This window comes from Arachis ipaensis, chromosome B9, assembly GCF_059453495.1.
Source record: "Arachis ipaensis isolate K30076 ecotype BB chromosome B9, ASM5945349v1, whole genome shotgun sequence".
NCBI classification, from domain to species: domain Eukaryota; kingdom Viridiplantae; phylum Streptophyta; class Magnoliopsida; order Fabales; family Fabaceae; genus Arachis; species Arachis ipaensis.
The window spans coordinates 3,690,044-3,710,819 of record NC_142444.1 but is presented as its reverse complement, the minus strand read 5'-3'; the positions used below and the strand labels follow the sequence as shown (position 1 = coordinate 3,710,819).

Below are 20,776 nucleotides of genomic sequence, written 5' to 3'. Positions count from 1 at the left end.
CCTCTCAATTTTTTTTAGTCTTTTATTATTTAATATCTTTTTTCACATGTTTTTTTAATTTTACTTAAAAAATATATAATAAAAAATTACACTTTAAAAAAATTAAAAAAGTCTATTCCCTATCAATTGCAAGTTATTTTAGTGGAGTCTAAATTAATTTCACGGCCTAAGGGGTAATAAATAATAATGGAGTTACTTTTTTTTTCTTGTTTCACCTATTTAAAAAATTTTTAATAATATAAAATTAAATTAAATTTTAGTATTTAAAATAAATTAATAAAATTATAAAATTAAATTGAATTGAATTCTAATATTTAAATATTTTATCAAATAAATTAAAGTTTTTTAGTAGAGAATTTTATTTTTTATTAATATAACATTGGGCAAAAGAAAAGGAGAGCTAAACATATATAAATCGGTTACACACTAAAAGAAAGATAGATTCTGGTTAGCCTACCCGACTACACAAGATATTCTGCATGGACCTGCAATACTAAACAACACATCAACAACACACTTGGGTTATTAACCACCCAAATAACGACTTTTTTACCTAAATGCGCATTTAAAAAACATTAATTCCCAAAATGCGCATGGCTGAACATGTTTCTGAAAATGCGCATTGCCATCTCTTGGCCTGTGCCCGTGAAATGGATTTGAACTCCATTTCACTCAAGGTGCCCACGAAATGGGCATTCCATGTCAGGACAGCCTCCCACGAAATGGGTATCCTATTTCCATGGTGGTAGCAGCAAAATAGAAGGAAGAACTCTAGGCAGGCAGGCGCGAAATGGGTGTACGGCCGAGTTGAGACTCCATGTCTCTTGTACCAGACACGAATTGGAACAACGGCTAGGCTATAAAAACCCTTCTCCAGCAGAACTGAAGCCACATTTCTAATTCTCACTTCTTCTCCCGTTCCTACTTCTCCGAAAATTCCACTCTCATAGAAGCTGCTTTTACTAATTTTTGGGTGTCATAATGGCATCTGAACATATTTATGTGGTCATATATCCCAATGGTGAAATTTCGTATACAGCTGAAGGAGTGACCTTTATGTGCGACGACCCACTTTGGATAATGATTTCCCCACAATCGTGTCTGCAACAACTAAAAAATATGATTCTGATGAACACTGGGCTGATTGGAAAAAAGGATATCAGTTCGTTTACATATCAGAAAATGCATATTAAATCTGACCAGCACGTGTCGATGATGTTTTCATATCAATGTAGCATCGGAAGCATCTATTCGATGGAGCTCTGCGTGAAGCTCCAAGATGTGGGGGGCAGCTCATCTAGTTCGAATAACGTGGAGGAAATGTGAAATTCCGGTGCTGGTGAAGGCATTCCATTTTTGGAGATAGGTAGGGCTCGCAGTCCGTCCTTTAACGCCTTCGTGGCCCCCGCCCAGAATACAGAAATTCCTGACCGACGTCCCTTCCCCAATGTCCATGTCGCATATCCGGAAGGAATGGCCGACGGGTTGGCTGACTCCTCTGAGGAAGACGAGATTGAGAATGATAGTGGAGAGGAAGCAGAAGTTGTTCCGGAAACCCAACCGGTTCAGGGCGAAAGGGTCATCCCAACTGGTGTTGAACCGATAAATGTTGCAAGGGTTGGAGGTCATTCCAGCGGCACCCCCGACCATTACCTGCACCTCAGTCTTGGTCCAATGAACTCGACAAATGCAGAGGACATACCCAGTAACTATGGTTTGACCGGTAAAATGGAGCTAGAGGTTGGCTTGAAATTCCTGAGTGAGGATGCAGCAATGCTTGCTATTAAGAACTACAACATCCGTCGAAGAGCAGAATTCAAAGTAGTGGAGTCAGATCATACTAGGTATGTTTGTCGATGCAAACTTTTTGGTGACCAATGTTGCTGGATGGTGAGGGTTGCGAAGACGAGGGCGTCCAGATTTTGGGAAGTTCGAAAATACCAAGGGCCTCACAGTTGTTTGGCGTCCGCGACTTCGCAAGATCATGCTCAACTGGATTCAAATGTCATATGCCAGCACATATTCCCCATGGTTCAAGCAGACACAACCATTTGCATAAAGGTGTTGCAGGGATCCGTGGAGTCGGCATACGGATACAAGGTGTCTTACAAAAAGGTTTGGCTAGCAAAGCAAAAGGCAATAGCGAGAATCTATGGAGACTGGGATGATTCTTACAACCAGCTACAGAGATACTTCAACGCGTTGCGAACTTTTGTTCCAGGTAAGCCTTTCTATCGGAATGCATACTTGTTTTGTAATAGTTATCATGTTTTTACGAATTTGCGATTTCGTCATAGGTACAATTGTCGACCTACAAACCCGACCATACTATGTGGGCAACACGCTCGACCGCGAAAGTGTCATGTTTCATCAAGTATTCTGGTCATTCCCATCGTGTGTCGAGGCATTCAAGCACTGCAAGCCCCTAGTTTCGGTTGATGGAACACACTTGTATGGTAAGTATACGGGTACCTTGTTAATGGGAATAGCACAGGACGGAAACAACAACATTCTTCCCATAGCTTTCGCGCTAGTGCAACGGGAGAACACAGATGCGTGGTACTTCTTTCTGACCAACTTAAGGAGACATGTGGCTACTCAACCGGGGATTCTCCTAATCTTTGACAGTGTATGACAACCAAACATTCCCTCGACGTTATAATCAGTCGCTAAGCACATGCCTCTATACAACCAACAGAGCACGACACTGCCCCAACTATATGTACTAATGGCATCATAGTTTGCCAGGAGAGGAAGATAACGTACGTGAACCGTGTTGTTCGCTTTGTCGGGAAGTAAAACGCCACCCAATAAATACATAACGTAACAACGCGCATACCGTACGAGGGCCTCCTCGGGAGAGTCAAGAGGCATCTGTTGTAGTCTACTCCCGAGCTACTTCAGTTTTATGTTATACTTCGTGGTCCCAACATGTCCGTCAGGAACTTCTCCAAGGAGTTCCTCACACTATTGCCAAATATCCCTCTGGTGGAACTTACTCCATGACCTTAGTGTGCCGCTCACCGGCTCACTGTCTATTGGTAACCCCACCTGCATGGCAACATCCTCCAAAGTGATAGTACACTCACCCATGGGAGGTGGAATGTATGGGTCTCAAGACGCCATCTCTCCACAAGAGCACTAATCATTGGGTTGTCATACTCAAAACGCTTTATCAGAGACGCATAATAGAAGCCGGCTCTTCTTAGATACGGCTCAAGCATCTGCCTCCTAATCTCCATACTCGGATTTGCTTCATCTACGAAAAAAACATCGACCAGCGTGCCATGCGGAGTCAACACACGTGCCGGCTGAAATTGAAATAGATCAAAACACAATTATTTAGTTTACAACCATTTTTTTAATTATTAACAAAAATTTATTTTTTTTATTAATAAAAAACTCACCTTAACATGTAAATGAGCAGAAATGTAAAATTCATCCAACCTATTAAGATTTTCTTTCACATTAATTCCACTTCCACTCATTATTTTAATAATAAAAATTACTACTCCAGCACAAAAAATTCTTTTCACCCAACCAACAGATATAACTTTCTCATGCAACCCACTACTTCTCTTCTCTTTTTTACATTCGAATTGGTGCCTCCCCTCCCTTCACCTTCTTTTATATGCTTCACACTCACAAGACAACAATAAATGGCCTCCCAATCACCCAATGCATGCTCGTACGGGAACTGCAACACTGAGACTTGCTGCTTTGACTGCCCCCTCCATTTCGTGCCTGCCACACTTGAGAATGGCCATTTCGTGTGTGCCTCCCATGAAATGCCCAACTCGTGGATATCATATGTGAGTTGGGCCATTTCGTGTGTGCCATCAGTGAAATGGTGCATTTCGTGTGTGCCATGGGTGATATGGTGCATTTCGTGTGTGTCATGTGTGGGGTGCTCCATTTCGTACCTGAAACAAATGAAATGGTTTGTGTCAGTGGCCAGAACCTATTTCGTGGACACCCCACTTGATATGTATCCCATTCCCATTTCGTTGGTGATACTTGCGAGTTGGCAGTGTGCATTTTCAGAAAGATTTTCAGCCATGCGCATTTACGTAAAAAAGCCCCCAAATAACACTATGTTGTTATCACCAAAATGTTATTATTTGTTTGCTAAACTCAACAGTATCGTTAGAATCAATAATAAAAAATCATTTAATTTTTTTAATTAATAATAATATTTTTAAATTTAATATTTTTAGATTAATTTATTTTTTTTAAACAAGTGGACAAATTTTAGTTAAAAAAATTTAATAAAAAAATATAATTTTATTATTATTTTATATAATTTACTAAATAAATAAATATATTTATTATTTAAATATGATATTATATTAATAAAAAATAAAAATATTTATTATAAAATTTTAATTTATTGATAAACGTTCCCAACATTAGAAATTAGAATTCAATTTAATTCTATAATTTTATTAATTCATTTTAAACATTAAAATTCAATTCAATTTTAACTGGAATTTATTTTTTGATAGAATTTAATTCAATTCTATACCAATAAAAAATTTTAAACAAGCTATTTAGATATTATTTTTTTTTAATTTCTAATCAATATGATTTTCCGTTTATTACAATCAATCTCCGATTCTCTCATAGCTAATAATTAAACACTCTATTGTGATTTTTAGGAAGGAGGACTTGAGATTAAATTCTTGATTATTGATTTAGAATTTTGTGACAAATTTTATTAAATTTTAAAGATTATTAAATCCTGATTTAGAGTTACAACAAATCTTAAACTTTAAATATGTGAAATTTTTAAACCGGTATTTAGTTCTCATCAATGGTTCATACAGAAAAAGAAAAGAATGCAATTGGATATTCAATTATTAATTACAAGGATGGGTATAGTAAAATAAAAAGATCGGATCCATTAAATTTTTAAGGTTTAATTATTCTGTAGGTTCCTATAATTTCACCGAATTTTCAATTAGGTCTCTATATTTTTTTTCTTTTTAATTGAGTCCCTAGACGTTAATTTTTTTTTCAATTTAGTCCTTGCAATGACAAAATCGTTTGAGATAACAGAATATTCTGTTAAAAAATCGAATATTCTTATAATTGCGTTAAAAAAGCAAACTAAACTCACTTCCAATTTTTTAAAATTTCAAAACTACCCTAGCCAGCGCTTGTTCTCTAAAATCAGTGGCGTTTCTCCTCTGTTCGTTGGTGTCGTCTTCCTTGGCGGCGTGAGCATCCATCGTCATCCGTCGTCCTTGGTCTGTGCTATGTTGCACTGCTCTGCTGTTAGTGGCAACTCTATAACACGGACATCATTATCAAAGTCTTGATTACCTCCACAGCTTTGGAGGAAGCTCTTCAATTTCTCTTAAACTGAATTCATTGAATTGAAAAATTCAAGAAAGAAAGAAGAACGAAATTGAAAATGGGTAATTAGAAGCAGATTCTTAAAGATCCCCAATTCGCACCCTTTCTCACTTCACGTTCCAACATCGACCTCAAGTTGCAAAATTTTCCTAATTAGCCTTTTCAATTTTGCGTCTTATCTCAATTTAGGATTTTAAATTTCACCGCAATGTGCCTAATTTCCATTCATGTATTCCGTTTTTTGGATAAATGGTGAAATTGGAGTGTGAAAAAACTGAGTCAAGAGTTTAGAATTTTTAATTTTTGTTCTTTTGTGGTAATTCAGGATAAGTGGTGAAATTTAAGCGTTAGTATCCAAAGAAAAATCTAGGATTCCTAGAATAAGGCTACGACCCCTGTTGCTACCCCAGTTGCGGTTGGTAATGCCATTGTTATTTCTGAAAAAGATGCTACCCTTGTCATCACTATGATTCATCAACGTGATCTTTCTGTTGCTGTGAGTGATTCCTCTCAAAATGACGAAGATGCTAATAATCCTCTGCGATATGCAAATTGATGTCACTAATTTTATATGGATTATTGAAGTTAAATGATGTGGATTAAGATTGTAATTCTGGTTAAAACTGTTGTATGCCTCAACAAAATAAGAAAGGTATTTTGTTATTTTTGAATTGTTCTGAGACTTGGTTGCTTTTGTTTATCTTCTCCCCAAGTACAATGCAATGATTTTAGAAGTTTTAGAAGCGCTCTCATCTCTGAAAAATACTAAATCTGGCCTGAATGTCATTGTTAACTTCATTGAGGTCAGATTATGAACTTATAGCAAGTAAAGGTAGCAGTGAAGAAGATGATGCTTACTACTGTATTTCCAAGACGTTTCTGTGAATTTTTTTCATCAATTATAAACTTGAAGGACTATAAGACTTTTATTAAAAGTTTGTTATAAAACAGCATAACATATCATGTGGCATAGTGTTAATCCAGGAATTTGTAGAGAAAATTTTGGACTGTTTGTGTCTTGTCTTTTGTTGATACTTGAAAAAATATGTATTGTTTGTTCTAACCTGAATATAGAAAAAATTCATACCTTCAATATATTTACTTTTGAATTTTTGTCAGTCAAATTGATTCTCTTGTTTAAAGAACTATATAGAAATAAGTTTTTTTAAATAATTTTAGTTATTTTTTTAAATAATTCGATATGCCAAAACAGGTAACCATTTTTGAATACTTATTTTTTGAATTGATTTCTGATTATTTTATATATATATATATATATATATATATATATATTAGTGAGAAAAAGATTGAGTTGAGGAAATCCCATTTGAGTTTAGTTGGTAATGCAAAAACAGTTGTGGAGACTCTGAATAAGGAGATTAAGGATGATCCATTTTGTTTGGCTAGGAACCACCTTGGGTGGAAGCTATATGAAAGAAGTCTAAGGATAATGCGTCGAAGATGAAGTCTTAGATTGCTAAGGATGTTCTGCCATTCAATTTCTTGACGCCAATGAGGATCATAAGAATGTAATTCTTGGAGTTGGAAGCCGGCTCCGATAATGGTGTCTGAGGGTTCAAACACCATGGATGTAGGTAGGGATGTGTTGGCTCAGACAAAGCCCAAGACTAGGTTGGATGCAGGGACTTGGGGGACCATAGGGGTTGCCTCAGTTATTGCATTGCGGATGCAGTGGCTTGTCGCCATTGACTTGTTGCTGCAGTTGAAGGGGATTTTGGATTCGGATTTAGTGCCATTGAAGTTAAAATAGATACTACTGAATCCATGCTTATGTTTATCTATTTAATTGCCCTTCCATTGTGTTACGTGGATTGATGCCCTTATTTTTAGTTATATTTTTATCATCATATAATGGAATGGTTCTTATTTTAATCTATATATGAAATTTTTATTGCCATTGTTTTGAACTAGGATCTTCCATGAACTCTTTTATGTTTTTCTGTTTATAGCTATGTGACAGAGAGGATTACATAAGCTGGTGTAATTACTATAAGCCAATATGTTTGTAATGGTTTAATCCAGGAATGTGGAGTGAAAATTCTGAATTTTTGCCTTATATGTCTTATCTTTTTTTTCAATCCAGACATTAGTTCAGTACCGGTTACCTATGGTAGTGATTGTTTTCAACAATGGAGGTGTATATGGTGGTGACCGGAGAATCCCCAAAGAGATAAATGGACCTCATAAAGATGATCCTGCTCCGACTTCCTTTGTTTCGAAAACAGGCTACCATACTTTGATTGAAGTTTTTGGTGGAAAAAGACTATCTTATTGGCACACTTGATGAACTCAAGTCTGCTCTTTATTGTTGATCCCTATGCTGGTTGTGGGAGACTGCAACACATAAACTGATTTTTAGATTATCTGTATTACACTGAAATTACGTTTTCTATGGTTTTCGTTTTTGGATTTCAAAATTTCAATAACACAAATTATATAGCCTTATGATTTTTTATGGTGTACCATGATATGATAAAGACACAAACTATATTCCATGAATCCAAACAAATACAAAATGTTACATGATCATAATAAATACTTGAATGATAGAAACTGAAATTTATACTACTATTTTTATTTCATTTTATCCATTTTTTTTGTATGTTCTTAAGATAAGGTATTTTGAAAGTAAAAAAAAGAGAGAGTATTTTTAGTACAATTTGTATATAATAAGCAAAAAAATAATAGTAACAAAATAAAAAGGATTATAGAAATATCTTTCATATCGTAGAATTATTGAATAGGGATTATAAGAATATTTTTCATTGAATATTTATAGTTTTATCGAATTTTCAATTAGGTCCCTATACTTTTTTTTTTCTTTTCAATTGGGTCCCTAAGGGTATACAAATAATTTCACAATTCACTAACGTTTTTTTTACGTTTAACGTTAATAAGAACTAAATTAAAAAAAAATGTATAAGAACCCAATTAAAAAGAAAAAAAAAAGTATAGGGACCTAATTGAAAATTCGATAGAACTATAAAGACCTATAGAATAATTAAATCAAATTTTAACTCTTTTTATAATTTTAAATTTTTTTTATAATAATAATAATAATAATAATAATAATAATAATAATAATAATCCCCACAACAGTAGCATTCAAGTGGAACACGCTATTAATGACTTTTTTTACTAATTTTTTTACTAAATATTTTCGCACATAATGATTGATTTTGATAGCTAATAATATATTTATGTCTATTATTGTAGCTATTTCAATAATTTTATCATTCCCTATTTTTACAATTTATTGAGATGACATATATTTTTTAAATACCCTCTTGACTCATATATCACCATAAAATATGGTGTTTGGACACTAATGTGATAAAAAGCGTAATGTTTTGAAAAACCCAAGCAGTTGAGAACTTTGGGGATGCTCTCAAGCTGTGACTCAGCAAACTACCCCCATAAAACTTCGTTGTAACTTGTAAGTGCATTGTTTGATTTTTCTTCTTATGTTGAAATTAATAATTCCCTCGTTCAAGACCGAGCGTTACATAATAAATTTGCAATTGACTAGACTATTTGTTAGGTTAAACAGCAGTAGACTTTTCTTATTCTTATCTATTTTTAATACATAAATTTATTCATATTATTTTTAAGATATTTTTTTTTTACTAATATCATATCAGCAACATCATTTATTTGACAAAATTTTAGAATTAACCACTCAATTTTTGTCAAATCATCTATTATTTCTAAATAAAAAAATACAAAAAATAATATAATAATTACCAACGACAATAATTAAAAATTAATAGCGTCTAACCAAATTGTAACTTACAAAGACATTAAATTCATATTTTTATATTTATTATATCTTACCGTTGTAAACAATACAATAAATTATAATTCTAATAATTAATTTATTAATTTTTATAAATAACTCATTCATCTATTCTTAATATATAAAAGTAGATATATAAGTTTACCTATATTACTTTTAAGACATCTTTCTTCTCCTACTAATACCATGTCAGCAATATCGCTTACTTGGCAAAATTTTAGAATCAACCACTCAATTTTTGCCAAATCATCTATTATTTTCAAATCAGCAAAAAGACAAAAAAAAAAAAAACAAAATATACAAAAAATAATACAATAATTACCCTCGACAATAATTAGAAATTAATAGTGTTTAACCAAATTTGTAACTTACAAAGATATTAAGTTCATATTTCTATATTTATTATATCTTATAGTTGTAAATAATACAATAAATTTATAATTCTAATAATTAATTTATTAATTTTTATAAATAACTCATTCAATGTAATAAACATCCATATTACAAATGTCATAATAATATTATTAATCATAATAAATTTTACGTTACAAATATTCAAATTCCATACTATTTGAACTACTTATATAAGTCTCTTATTACTATTATTTCAAATAACATTAAATTTAGCACAAAAAATTTATTTCTGAACTACACACCATCTCAAACTTACTCAATGGAGATAATTATGTTGAATGTGAAAAGTGTAAGAAGAAAGCATATGAAAAACGAGATAACTACATTTGTGGCACATGTAATCAAACACCACACTATCCAACAATAAGATAACTCTATATATTTTTCTTAATCTCATCTATCAAATTATTAGTTACTAACTCAATACTTATATTAGGTTCGAAATTCAATTAAATGTTTCAGATCAAAGTGGTACAACAACTTTTGTACTATTTGATGGCGAAGCAAAAAAATTATTTGATACAACTGTTTTAAATCTAATGGCACTCCAGAAAAGTAATGACATTGAAATACCACTCCAATTGAAAAATTTGTGCAACCTCACTTATATTTGAAGTCAATGTAAATGATTTTAATCTAAAAGAAAGTTCTAAACAATACATTTTTATCAAGACATTTGTTCCAACAAAAAACACTGAACCTCAACACTCATTACAACAAATAAAACAGATAATACTAAAAAAAATCACTTATTATAGTTATTTTAGACATCATTTTTATTTCTAATTTAAATTATTCATTGATTATAGGAACTAACTTCGCCAACACTAATATCATTAGATGAAGATCACATACCATCAAGAGATTAAGGAGAAAGAAAACTATACAAATTCAAGACAGATATTTGGAAGAAGAACATACTTGCGAAGATAGAACAAACAACACAATAAAAAGTGCATACAACTCAGAAAGAAGAAAGTAACAATTCTAACAACAACCAATAAAAAAAAAGAGGACGAGCACCACATAAAAAGACTAAGTTCATCAACTAAAACAAATGAAAAAATCAAACCACCAAATAAAAATGTCATTTTATACATACAATTCTAATATCTAAATTTTATGTACTATAAATTATTTTAATTAAAATACCTTTTAAATTTAACTTTAATTTACATATTTAATTTAATTCTACAAAATATAACAATTTTTAATATTTATTATATATTATCATTAATTTACCGTCTCACACATCTCATGATCTCATTCTAGTCTATTAAAAAAACAAAACAATGAACTGTCTCGCCAAGTGGTAGTTTATTTAATCCTTATTGCCGTTGTCATGGACTCGTGGAGCAAGTGAGCAACACGTTTTGGATAAAATAATTTGATTCCTTCCCTCCTCTAATTATATATGAATAAGAGAGACAATCTATACTTAAATTGTTAATTTGTTATTGTATAATGAAAAGTGCTAGGGGCAGCACTTTTGTTAAATTTTGGCCAACACTTAACCATCAAAAGAAAATTGAATGATTTTATATCATTAGATACAATCTCACACCATTAAAAACATCATTGATAATTAATTGATGGCTAAAAATCACAAAATCTGCTGGTCCCTAGACTTTCTCTTGTATAATTATTATTTTTTGTTTATAAGAACCAAAGAGCTGAGTGAAATTCCGAGTTTACTTAAAAAAAATGAAAAATAGTTTATTTTTCACCAGCTCTTCGTTGTTTTTTAACTTCTTAGTTCTTACCAACTCATATCTAATTGGACACGTTATGTTAGAGTAAACTACCATTTATACTTACGAAAGTTAAAAATGCTGATATATCTACCCATAAAAAAAGGAAATTATCATTTGTACCTATAAAAGATGGTTTTTACAAGCAAAATTATCCAAACTCTAAAAAATTTTCTAAAATCCCTAAATTACTCTTATCTTCACCACCACACCACCTTCTTCACCCAATCACCTTTCTAACCCTAACCCTCTTCACCCAGCCACCACCCCCCTTTTCCTTTTTAATCTCAAATCCCACCACCATCTCATTTCCTTCATCACTACCATCACTACCACCACCACTATACCTCCATCATCATCTTCTTCACATGCAGCAGCAGCAGCAGCAACAACAACAACAATAGAAAAAGCAGAAAAAAGCAACAACAACAACAACAACGATGGTGGCAGTGACACCCATCGGCGCCGTCGCCCTCTCCTCCTTCTCCGATCTCTTGCGCGCTCTCTTCTTTCCAGAACAGCGACAACGACAGCGACGGACTCAATCAATGGCGGCAACAGATGTGACGAAACCCACAGCAGCAGGGCGCGACGGCGACGTCAACTCCCCCTTTCTTGGTTCTGGTTTGCATCTCCTCTTTGGGCTCCCTCAACAACGGTGACGATGATGCGATAGCGGCAGCGAGTCCCCACGTTGCCAGTGCGGTCTCGCTCCCCCTCCTCTTCTCTTCTTCTTCCTTGGGTGGGGGTGTGTGTAATGTCTCCGTGTGTGAGTTTTGAAAGGAAAGCGGGTGGTGGCTGGATGAAGGGGGTGGTGGTGGAATTTGAGATTAGAAAGGAAAAGAGGGATGGTGGCTGGGTGAAGAGGGTTAGGGTTAGAAAAGTGATTGGGTGAAGGAGGTGGTATGGTGGTGAAGATAAGGGATTTTGCAGGTAAGAGAGAGTGTGGGGGCAAAGAATCTGAAGATGGTTTTGTTGTTGTTGATGATGGTGAAGCCCTTTTTATGCAGAAGAGAAAGAGAAAAGCAAAACACAGAAGGAAAGCGAAAGAAAGAGAAAGAGGAAGGAGTTGGCAGAGTTGACGGATTATGGCGGCAGCGACAAACTCATAAAATAGAAGGAGAGAAAGAGGATGGGTTAGTGGTGGTGGTGGCAATGGTGGGAAAAAGATGAGAACATTGAGAAAGAGAGAGGAAAGGGGGGGAGGGGAGGAGATTATGGTGGTAGTAGTGAAGATATGGGTAATTTAGGGATTTTATGAAATTTTTTAGGGTTTGGATAATTTTGCTTGTAAAAATCATCTTTTATGAGTACAAATGATAATTTTTCTTTTTTATGGGTAGATATATCAGCGTTTTCAACTTTCGTGGGTACAAATGATAGTTTATTCTATTATATTATTGATTAATTAGGAGAATGAGTATGAGTATAGACCTTTCTTTCCTCCAATTTTCATTAATTCTTTATATACGTATTTTTTTTTTTGAAGTAAAAAATGCTCAACACAATAAGGGTGGAGCAGAAGTCTAGTAGCAAACAATTCAAAGTACACACCAAAACCAGACAATTCAACAAAGTAAAAGACCCTCTAGTCATCTTTGCCATTGCCATCAACAACCAAGAGGTTAACCACCAAGCCACTCATCGGATAGCATAAACGACCTATTTATAATTTCCGCCACACCTGAGGCTTGATTATTGAAGACTCGACCATTTCTTTCTAGCCAAATAGCCCAAAGGACAGCAAAGAAACCCACGAACCATCTTCTCCTCTCATTCTTTCTCTGTGAAGCATTCGTCCAACTCTCAAAGTGTTGCTTTAGTGTATCTGGCATAGTCCATATTCTTTATATACATATTTATATTTGTGATGGCTGATTTCTACTAAGAAAGCAAAAATTTCAATTTTTTTTAAAAATATTTTGATAGTACGATTTTAAATAAATTAATTTATTTTAAAAAAATTATTAGATCGATAAATTTTACAATTTAAATTATATTATAATTTCATGTTTTACGCGTTTAACTCATTGTTTTGATTTAATGTAAACTTCTCAATTTTCACTATCTTGATTCATGGAGTATGGAGTATATAGATTAATAGCATAGATTGATCACATAAGATCACACTGATAAGTGCATATACAATGGTAGATATTAAATTATAACTTGTAATATAAATCGAATACTAAACAACTTAAAGTTTATCGGTGGTTATTAGCTAAAAGTAAAAATTAAATGAACAATATATGTTAGCCCAAGTGATACAAGAATAGAAGAGTTAGCAAACATGTTTGGAGTCAACGTGTTAACACTAAACAACACAATAATAGAAGAATTAGCAAACATGTTTTCCCATTACAATCATAAGTAATCAAATAATGCATTACAAAACATACAAATAATAGAAGGCATTTCGAGGTACACACCTTTTTTTTTTTTTTTGTCTTAAGAAATTTAGATGCAAACCAATGATCCGTGGGTCACACTCACATTACAGAGACTCTTATTATTTAAATGTGATAACTATTTTTTAGGATGTATGGTATACCATGTTTCAAGAGCAGCGAGAATTAATGGTCCATGTAATAGAGCGAGCAAAGAACATCCATCCTCAAACAGCATCCAAATCAGTTCTTCATCACTATACCCTTCAATTACATCCTCAGCAAACATCTCCTTCAGTTCCCCAATGTTATCTCCTACAACTTCATACAAATAGTTTGCTGCTTCTTGCTTGTTACCATTACAAGGACCTACTTCTTTACTGTATTCTTCAATGTAGAGGGACGTCCATTGAGATTTCAAGTGTTGACCTTGTTGCTTCAGATTTTCGTTGCCACGATGAATGGGACCAAATGATATCATTTTGGATATGCAATACTCGTAGAAGCTGGTTTTTTTATGCCAAAAAAGAGGAACTCTTTGTATGTTGGGAGTTGAAGAAATTTGATTATTATGATCAAATGTTTGATTCAGTAGTTGGGCAAGCGTTGCTTCCCTTGCCACCTTTGCATCCTCTGCCATTGCAGATGATACAACAACACTTGAGGTTATTTATTTAATCTGAAAGAACACTACAAATGAAGATAAAATACAATACAAATTGAAAACCATGATTATGCAAATACACAACAAATAGAAAAGAAAAAGAATCAATAAGCAGTGTATAAACTAAAAACGAGGAAACTCTACATGGGGAACATGTGCTATCTTGTGCCAATCCTCCCCTGTTCCTTTCTCACACCGCTTTTCCAACACTGGGCAGTGACCAATAGTCAAAGATTGAAGTGAAGCTAAGTGGCGAACACCATCAGGCAAGGATCCCAACCTATAACAGCCAATAATTGACAAATGCCGAAGTGAAGATAAGTCTTCCCAACCCTGTTCTGGTAAACACTCCAGATTATAGCATTTATTGATGGATAGATCAGACAAAGCAGTGAGTTTTGTGATGTCAAATGGCAGTTCCTTCAATCTTCTGAAATCTGATATCTGCAGAGTTGCAAGAGAGGTCATGTTCATCATTCCCTCTTGAAAGTACGACACTTCATCACATCCATCGAGATGAAGTTGGTTAAGACCGTTGAGATTAGAGATTGACTTCAGTTGCTCATTGCTACATTCCCAAACAGTGAGGTCCTTAACACTTGGAAGGCACGGCAATTGCAGTTTAGGGCATTTATAGATATGGAGTTTAGAAAGAGAGGGGAACATGTGTGTTGTTTCCCGTTTCATCAACCTCTCCACGTTTGCCAAGTGGGACAAAAACAATTCCTCCAAAGATGGGAATGGTATTGCTTCAACACCATCATAACTTTCATTTTCCTCAATGTACTGCACATCATCCATGCCTATTACCTCAAGCTTCTTCAGAAATGGAAGTTTTCCCACTGGAGGAAGATGCTTGCACTTTCCACAATTCACAAGTCGAAGAGAAACTAAACTGTGGGTAGCAGAATTGTTTTCCATCCAAGTTGGCCAACGTAATCCCTCATACCACCGTATCGTCAACAGCTTGAGTGTGGAGTGAGGTTGAAGCGCTTCAAGTACTTCTTCTGCTCCCACAATCGACTTGCTCTTACCACTCCTGTACCATGACAAGCTTAAATCTGTGAGGTCTTGTTTACGCTTCAAATTTGCATCTTCAGCTTCTGATATTCTCCCAACATTTCCTAGACCTTCTATTCTTAGCTCTCCTCCTAGATTCAAATGACCTAACTCAGCCAAACTATGTGTCATGGCCGAAAATGAACCATAACCGGCACTTAAGGAAACAGTTCCATAGCAAGCAGACTCAAATATAAATTAAATAAGAAAATTACAAATATTTTAAAATAAATTTACAGTTTCTAAAATGAATAATTACATATTTTCAATAAAAGGTAAAATAAGTAAATATGGATGGATCCTGCCTGTGACATATGGAGCATATGACGTCTAAGAACTCAACAAAAATGAAGTAACAATTGCAGATCATTACTCTTAAATAGAAGGCTCACACATTCGAGTATTTGTTCCTGAAAAATATTTTTTTAAAAAAGGGGTGAGTTTTGCAACTCAGTGACTAGACAATACATCTATAATCCACATGAGACCATATAAACATTATCATAAAAATAATTTTAGTTAGAAAATAATAATTTATACGAATATGTGAATCAACAAGGGAGTTCTCATACAGAAATCAAATCAAATAATCCACACTTGGGCGGCTCCACCTCTAAGGGTAGCCCTTTCCTCTCGTGTGGCCTAAACGTTAGGCTAGCAACACCCCTGCTAACTGGAGTCTGAGTTAGATGCATCTAAGTTAACGTCATAACCGCCGTTAACTACGGTTTTCTAATACGAGCCTCCCAAACCAATTCAAAACATATAATTTCAAATACAACAAATCTTTGATCTTTCAAATATATAAGGTATCGAATCAAATCAAATCATATTATATTTTCTCATCAGAATCCTTTCCAATCATACTTTTTTTTTAATCAAAACACATTTCAAATATATTTCACAATCTTTAAACTAAGTGAATACCAACAAATACTTCAATGTTTCAAAAACAGATATTCAAGTAAACTCAAACATTTTAGAATAATGCAAAACTTTATCAAAAATATATATGGTCTCAAAAACAGATATTCAGATAAGATCAAATAATTTAAAATAATGTAAGACTTCATCAAAAATATATATGGTCTCATGTATAGTTCCGAAAGTATAAACTTCATAAAAATGAATTATTTAATTTTAATAAATCAATTATTCTAATCAATTTAAAACAGTTCTAGACAAATATAGTGAGTATAATTCAAAGATCATAATAGATATATGTCAAAATAATTATAGATGCACAGTCAAACAATTATAAATGTAAAGCCTACTCACAACATGGTCCTAAGGGACCGAACAGGCCGAACTCGGGTGCCAAATTAAAAGGGTACGAAAGAGCGCAGAACTTGAACTGGGACAGTGCAGCAACTTCAATTCTTACGATAGCAACAATGGCCACGACACCAGCCAAAGGCAGTAGATTCAAATTGAATGAAAGACAAATACAAATATAGTTCCGAAAATCCAAAACAGAATAGAGGCCAAAAATAAATCAGAACAAGAGCAAGACAGAGAAACAAAATGGCGGCAGAGATAAGGTGAAATTGGAACAGATCAAGGGAAGAAACAAGACCAGAACAGTGGCGAGACAGTGTTGCCAGCAAGTTTGGAAGTTGTAGCATGTTTTCTGGCAACAGTAAGAGCTACACTGGTGAAGCAAAACAGCAGTGGCATTAGATCCTCTCCTCCAGCAGCGGCATCAGTAACTCCGACGAAAACAGGGAGGCCAGGGGTCAGCCACGGTGGAGCAAGTTAGGGGATGAAGTAGCTCCAGGTGCACCAACGGTGAGCTCCAGCGACGGCAACAGCAGAAACCTCCATCGTCACCTCCTCTCACGACTGCCACCTTCCTTCCCTCCATCTTGTAGCTCTCTCACCCTCTCTTCGTTCTCAACGCTTTCCGCTGCAACGACAAGGTCTCCCTCCAACGGCGATTTCTTCGGCGGCGACGATGGCAAGGCGGCGCGACAGCGAGCTGAGTGCGGCTGGGCGAGACGGGTGCGGTGGCGGCGCGACGGCAAGTTGGACTACGGTGAGGCGCGACGCCGGTGCAGTAGCCCTTTCCCTCTTCTTCCTTCTCTCCTCTTCTCTCTCGATCTCCATCTTTCTTTTTTTTTTTCTCAGCTCGTGGGTGTGTGCTGTGAGGAAGAGGGTGTGAGGGGAGTGTGTGTGCGGCAGTGAGAGGTGAGTGAGTGTGTTAGAAGAGGGTTAGGGTTTGGTTTGGAAAAAGAAAGGGAATAAGGATATTGTAGGGATTTTACACTATGCCCTTTCTCTGAATTCACAATGTATACACTTAGTGTTCTCAGGTCACATAATTTGTGAGCGTCAGGAAACATACGAGATAGAGGACCACGATCATCAATGATAAGATGTCAAAGATTTCGAATCCTTGTCAAGTGTTTGGGTAGACCGCGAAGCCTCCACATTTCTTTTAGTTTCAAGATTTCCAATTTGCGCAAATTGCAAATACTACCAGGCAGGCTCTCTATGAGCTTATTTGGGTAAGCTTCTAAGAAAAGATCTTTTTTCGAGTTATCTTTTTTTAAAAGATCTTATAGAGAAGTAAAAGTAATTTTATGTTTGGATATCTCACATAAAAATATCTTTTTATCAATCAATTATGTTTGGGTATAACAATATAAAAGTACTTTTTTGTTTATTTATTATATGAAAAACATCTTTTTTTTAAGGAAAAAAGATCTTTTAAAAAAAGATGTAAATTACAGCTTCTCAAAAAAGATCTTTTTTTTATTTTACTAGTGCTTTTACTTTTACTACTAGAAATTTGCCAAACACGTTAAAAAATAAAAAAAGATCTTTTTTCATTGAAAAAAGATCTTTTTTTAACAAAATAATGGCGCCCAAACATGCACTATATTCAACTCACGAAGTTCCAAATACCTCAAGCAACTTAAACTCCCAAAAGATGTTATGTTTCTACAATATAAGCACAAAACCCGAAGAGAATGATTTGTTCGAACCAAGCTCGAACTAAATTTTTCAAATCCATATGAATTCATTTGATACAATGTTCTCAAGGATTCAACATTCTCAAAGGAGCTCTTCTTGAATTGATTTGCATTAAAGTAGTGAAAACCAATATGATGGGGATTTCTTGAAGAATGATTAAGGTTTTGTTTCTCCAAGCATACACACTCTTCCTCTGAAATTGATTGAGCAAGATCATGGACTAAATCATGCATCTTGAAACAAATCTCGCCAGAAAAACATCACTCCCCCCATCTTGGAAGAATGATTTTTGGTATAATTCATTCCAAACCATGTGGCCAACCTCTTCTACCTCCAAGTTCGGCCGGGATGAAATAAATCCATTAGCCATCCAAAGATAAATCAATTCTTGCTTCTTAATTTCTGTATCTTTGGGAAATATGGCACAGAAAGCAAAACACTGCTTTAGAGTTGGCGTTAAAGAAGAGTAGCTTAATCTCAAGACAGGCATAATGTCATTCTCATCTGGTAAACTCCAAAGCTCACTTTTCTGAACTTCAAGCCATTCTTTTTCCGTGCTTCTGGATTGCATCACACCACCTAATGCCAGTGCTGCAAGAGGTGATCCTCCACATTTCCTGACTATCTCCTTCCCTATTGCTACAAGCTCTGCACGCTCTTCTCGGTCAGCTCCAAATGCGCGCAGTTTAAACAACGACCAACAATCATCATCGGATAGACGGTCCAAATGATGAGCTTGGCATGTTCCCATAATTGTTGCAACATGCTTATCGCGAGTGGATACTAAAATGGAGGAGCCTTTAGATCCACAAGACAATACAGTTCTTAACTCATCCCATTTGTGTTGGGTTAATCCGAGTTCCATTTCTTGGCTTCTTTTCCAGACATCATCTAAAACCAATAAATACTTTTTACCTTGTAGCAATTCTTTCACTTTTTTCTCCATTGCATCTAAATCCATGCTCTCATACTTATCCACTTCCATAGCTTTTAGAATGGAACGCAACATACTCCCCCTAGTAAAATTCTCAGAAACACAGACCCAAATCTTCAAATCAAAATGGTTACCTACTTGCTGATCATTGTAGACCATCTGAACAAGTGTTGTTTTTCCAAGACCACCTAATCCAACAATGGGATAGACGGAAAGGGACTCAGAGCTTCGTGATGGGCTAAGAAGAAACTCCACTACTTTCTTTTTATCTTCATCTCGTCCGTACACTTGAGGAAGGGCGATAGTTGAGCTTGTTTGACGCCATTCAGCAACTTCACTTGACCTTTTCCTCACAACTTGTCTAAGATCAAAGTTGCTCCTACGTTGAGCAATTCGATCCAACCTGCCTATTATCTTATTCAACTTCTTCCCAAGCTCACGCCGATGAATCATGTTCTTTGGATTCAAAGATGATAAGCACCCAGGCTGAGAGGATTGAGTAGACAACTAATAAAGGATGTCATCCAGCACGTACATTGCATTTTTAAGCTGCTGCAGCCACACCTTGAGAGGACGATTGGACCATTGTTTCTCCTCAGCATCATCAAGAACAGCTTTGATTAATTCTAAAGTGAGTGTTAGCTCTTCAGCCTTTTCCTTGATTCCAAAGAAGGCTGCAAATTCATTCAGGATCAAAGGGGTCAATTTCTCCAGCACAACTCCAAGCAAGGCCTCAGCCATTTTCAGAAATGCAACAAACGAAGAAAGGGAGACAAAAATCAGAGATGGGTTTTTCTTTGATGAGTGCAGATGGCTGTGGGGAAGAGTGTGCAAGTAAGTAATGGAAACTGCCTCAATATACAGAGTTCATTCTTCGTTACAAAAGAAACGTTTTTGCGCCAATCTACGATGTAATATTCCACCGAAAGTAGTAAACAATTATTAAATTGTTAATTCCAAGACTAAATCACTAAACAAATATTAATTTCAAGACTAGTTGACGATGATCATTGCTCAACAACAATATATCAATTGCAACTTGTTTTAGTGGAATCCATAGTGATTTCCCGGATTAAGCGTTCATAATGGAGTTACTTTCTTTTCTTTTTGGAGCAATAATTATGCATTTGTTAGTCGTGCTACTTTCTAACAAATGCATTTGTTACTTGCTTTCTCTGTTGTCGATTTTGTCTTTCTGCTTATACATATCCTTGCTTGGTTGTGTACTTAGGTATCCTCTAAGATTCTTGATAGAAAAACATTTGCCCCTGATCCCTATTACTCTAATTCATAAATTTTACATCTTTTGTTTCAATTTAAACTTGTTGACGTGATAGTATTTATGCTTGAAATGTTTGTCTCATATCTTTTCTTTGTGATTGTGAAGTGATTCTCTCTTAATTGCATCCATTGTTG

The 20,776-nt window shown here is 34.9% G+C and overlaps 1 protein-coding gene and 2 pseudogenes across 1 annotated transcript; 2 read left to right on the top strand and 1 right to left on the bottom strand.

Annotated features, from left to right (window-relative positions):
- Positions 1-1,473: 1,473 nt before the first annotated feature.
- Positions 1,474-3,006, top strand: LOC107614857 (uncharacterized). The gene is made up of 3 exons (XM_016316984.1): positions 1,474-2,221; positions 2,298-2,559; positions 2,943-3,006. The coding sequence occupies exons 1-3, from the start codon at positions 1,474-1,476 to the stop codon at positions 3,004-3,006; spliced, it is 1,074 nt and encodes a 357-aa protein (XP_016172470.1).
- A 3,132-nt stretch (positions 3,007-6,138) lies between these two features.
- LOC107614858 (2-hydroxyacyl-CoA lyase pseudogene) lies at positions 6,139-7,691 on the top strand (annotated as a pseudogene).
- Positions 7,692-14,514: 6,823 nt separating this feature from the next.
- Positions 14,515-20,221, bottom strand: LOC107618649 (putative disease resistance protein RGA1 pseudogene; annotated as a pseudogene).
- Between the last annotated feature and the right edge of the window lie 555 nt (positions 20,222-20,776).

What these genes read in the sequence shown, in the direction of transcription:
- LOC107614857 (XM_016316984.1), top strand. Translation starts at nt 1,474, where the DNA reads ATGGCCGACGGGTTGGCTGACTCCTCTGAGGAAGACGAGATTGAGAAT. An exon ending in GTTGCGAACTTTTGTTCCAG is followed by an intron (nt 2,222 to 2,297) that starts GTAAGCCTTTCT and finishes ATTTCGTCATAG; the next exon opens with GTACAATTGTCGACCTACAA. An exon ending in CGGGAGAACACAGATGCGTG is followed by an intron (nt 2,560 to 2,942) that starts GTACTTCTTTCT and finishes CATGTCCGTCAG; the next exon opens with GAACTTCTCCAAGGAGTTCC.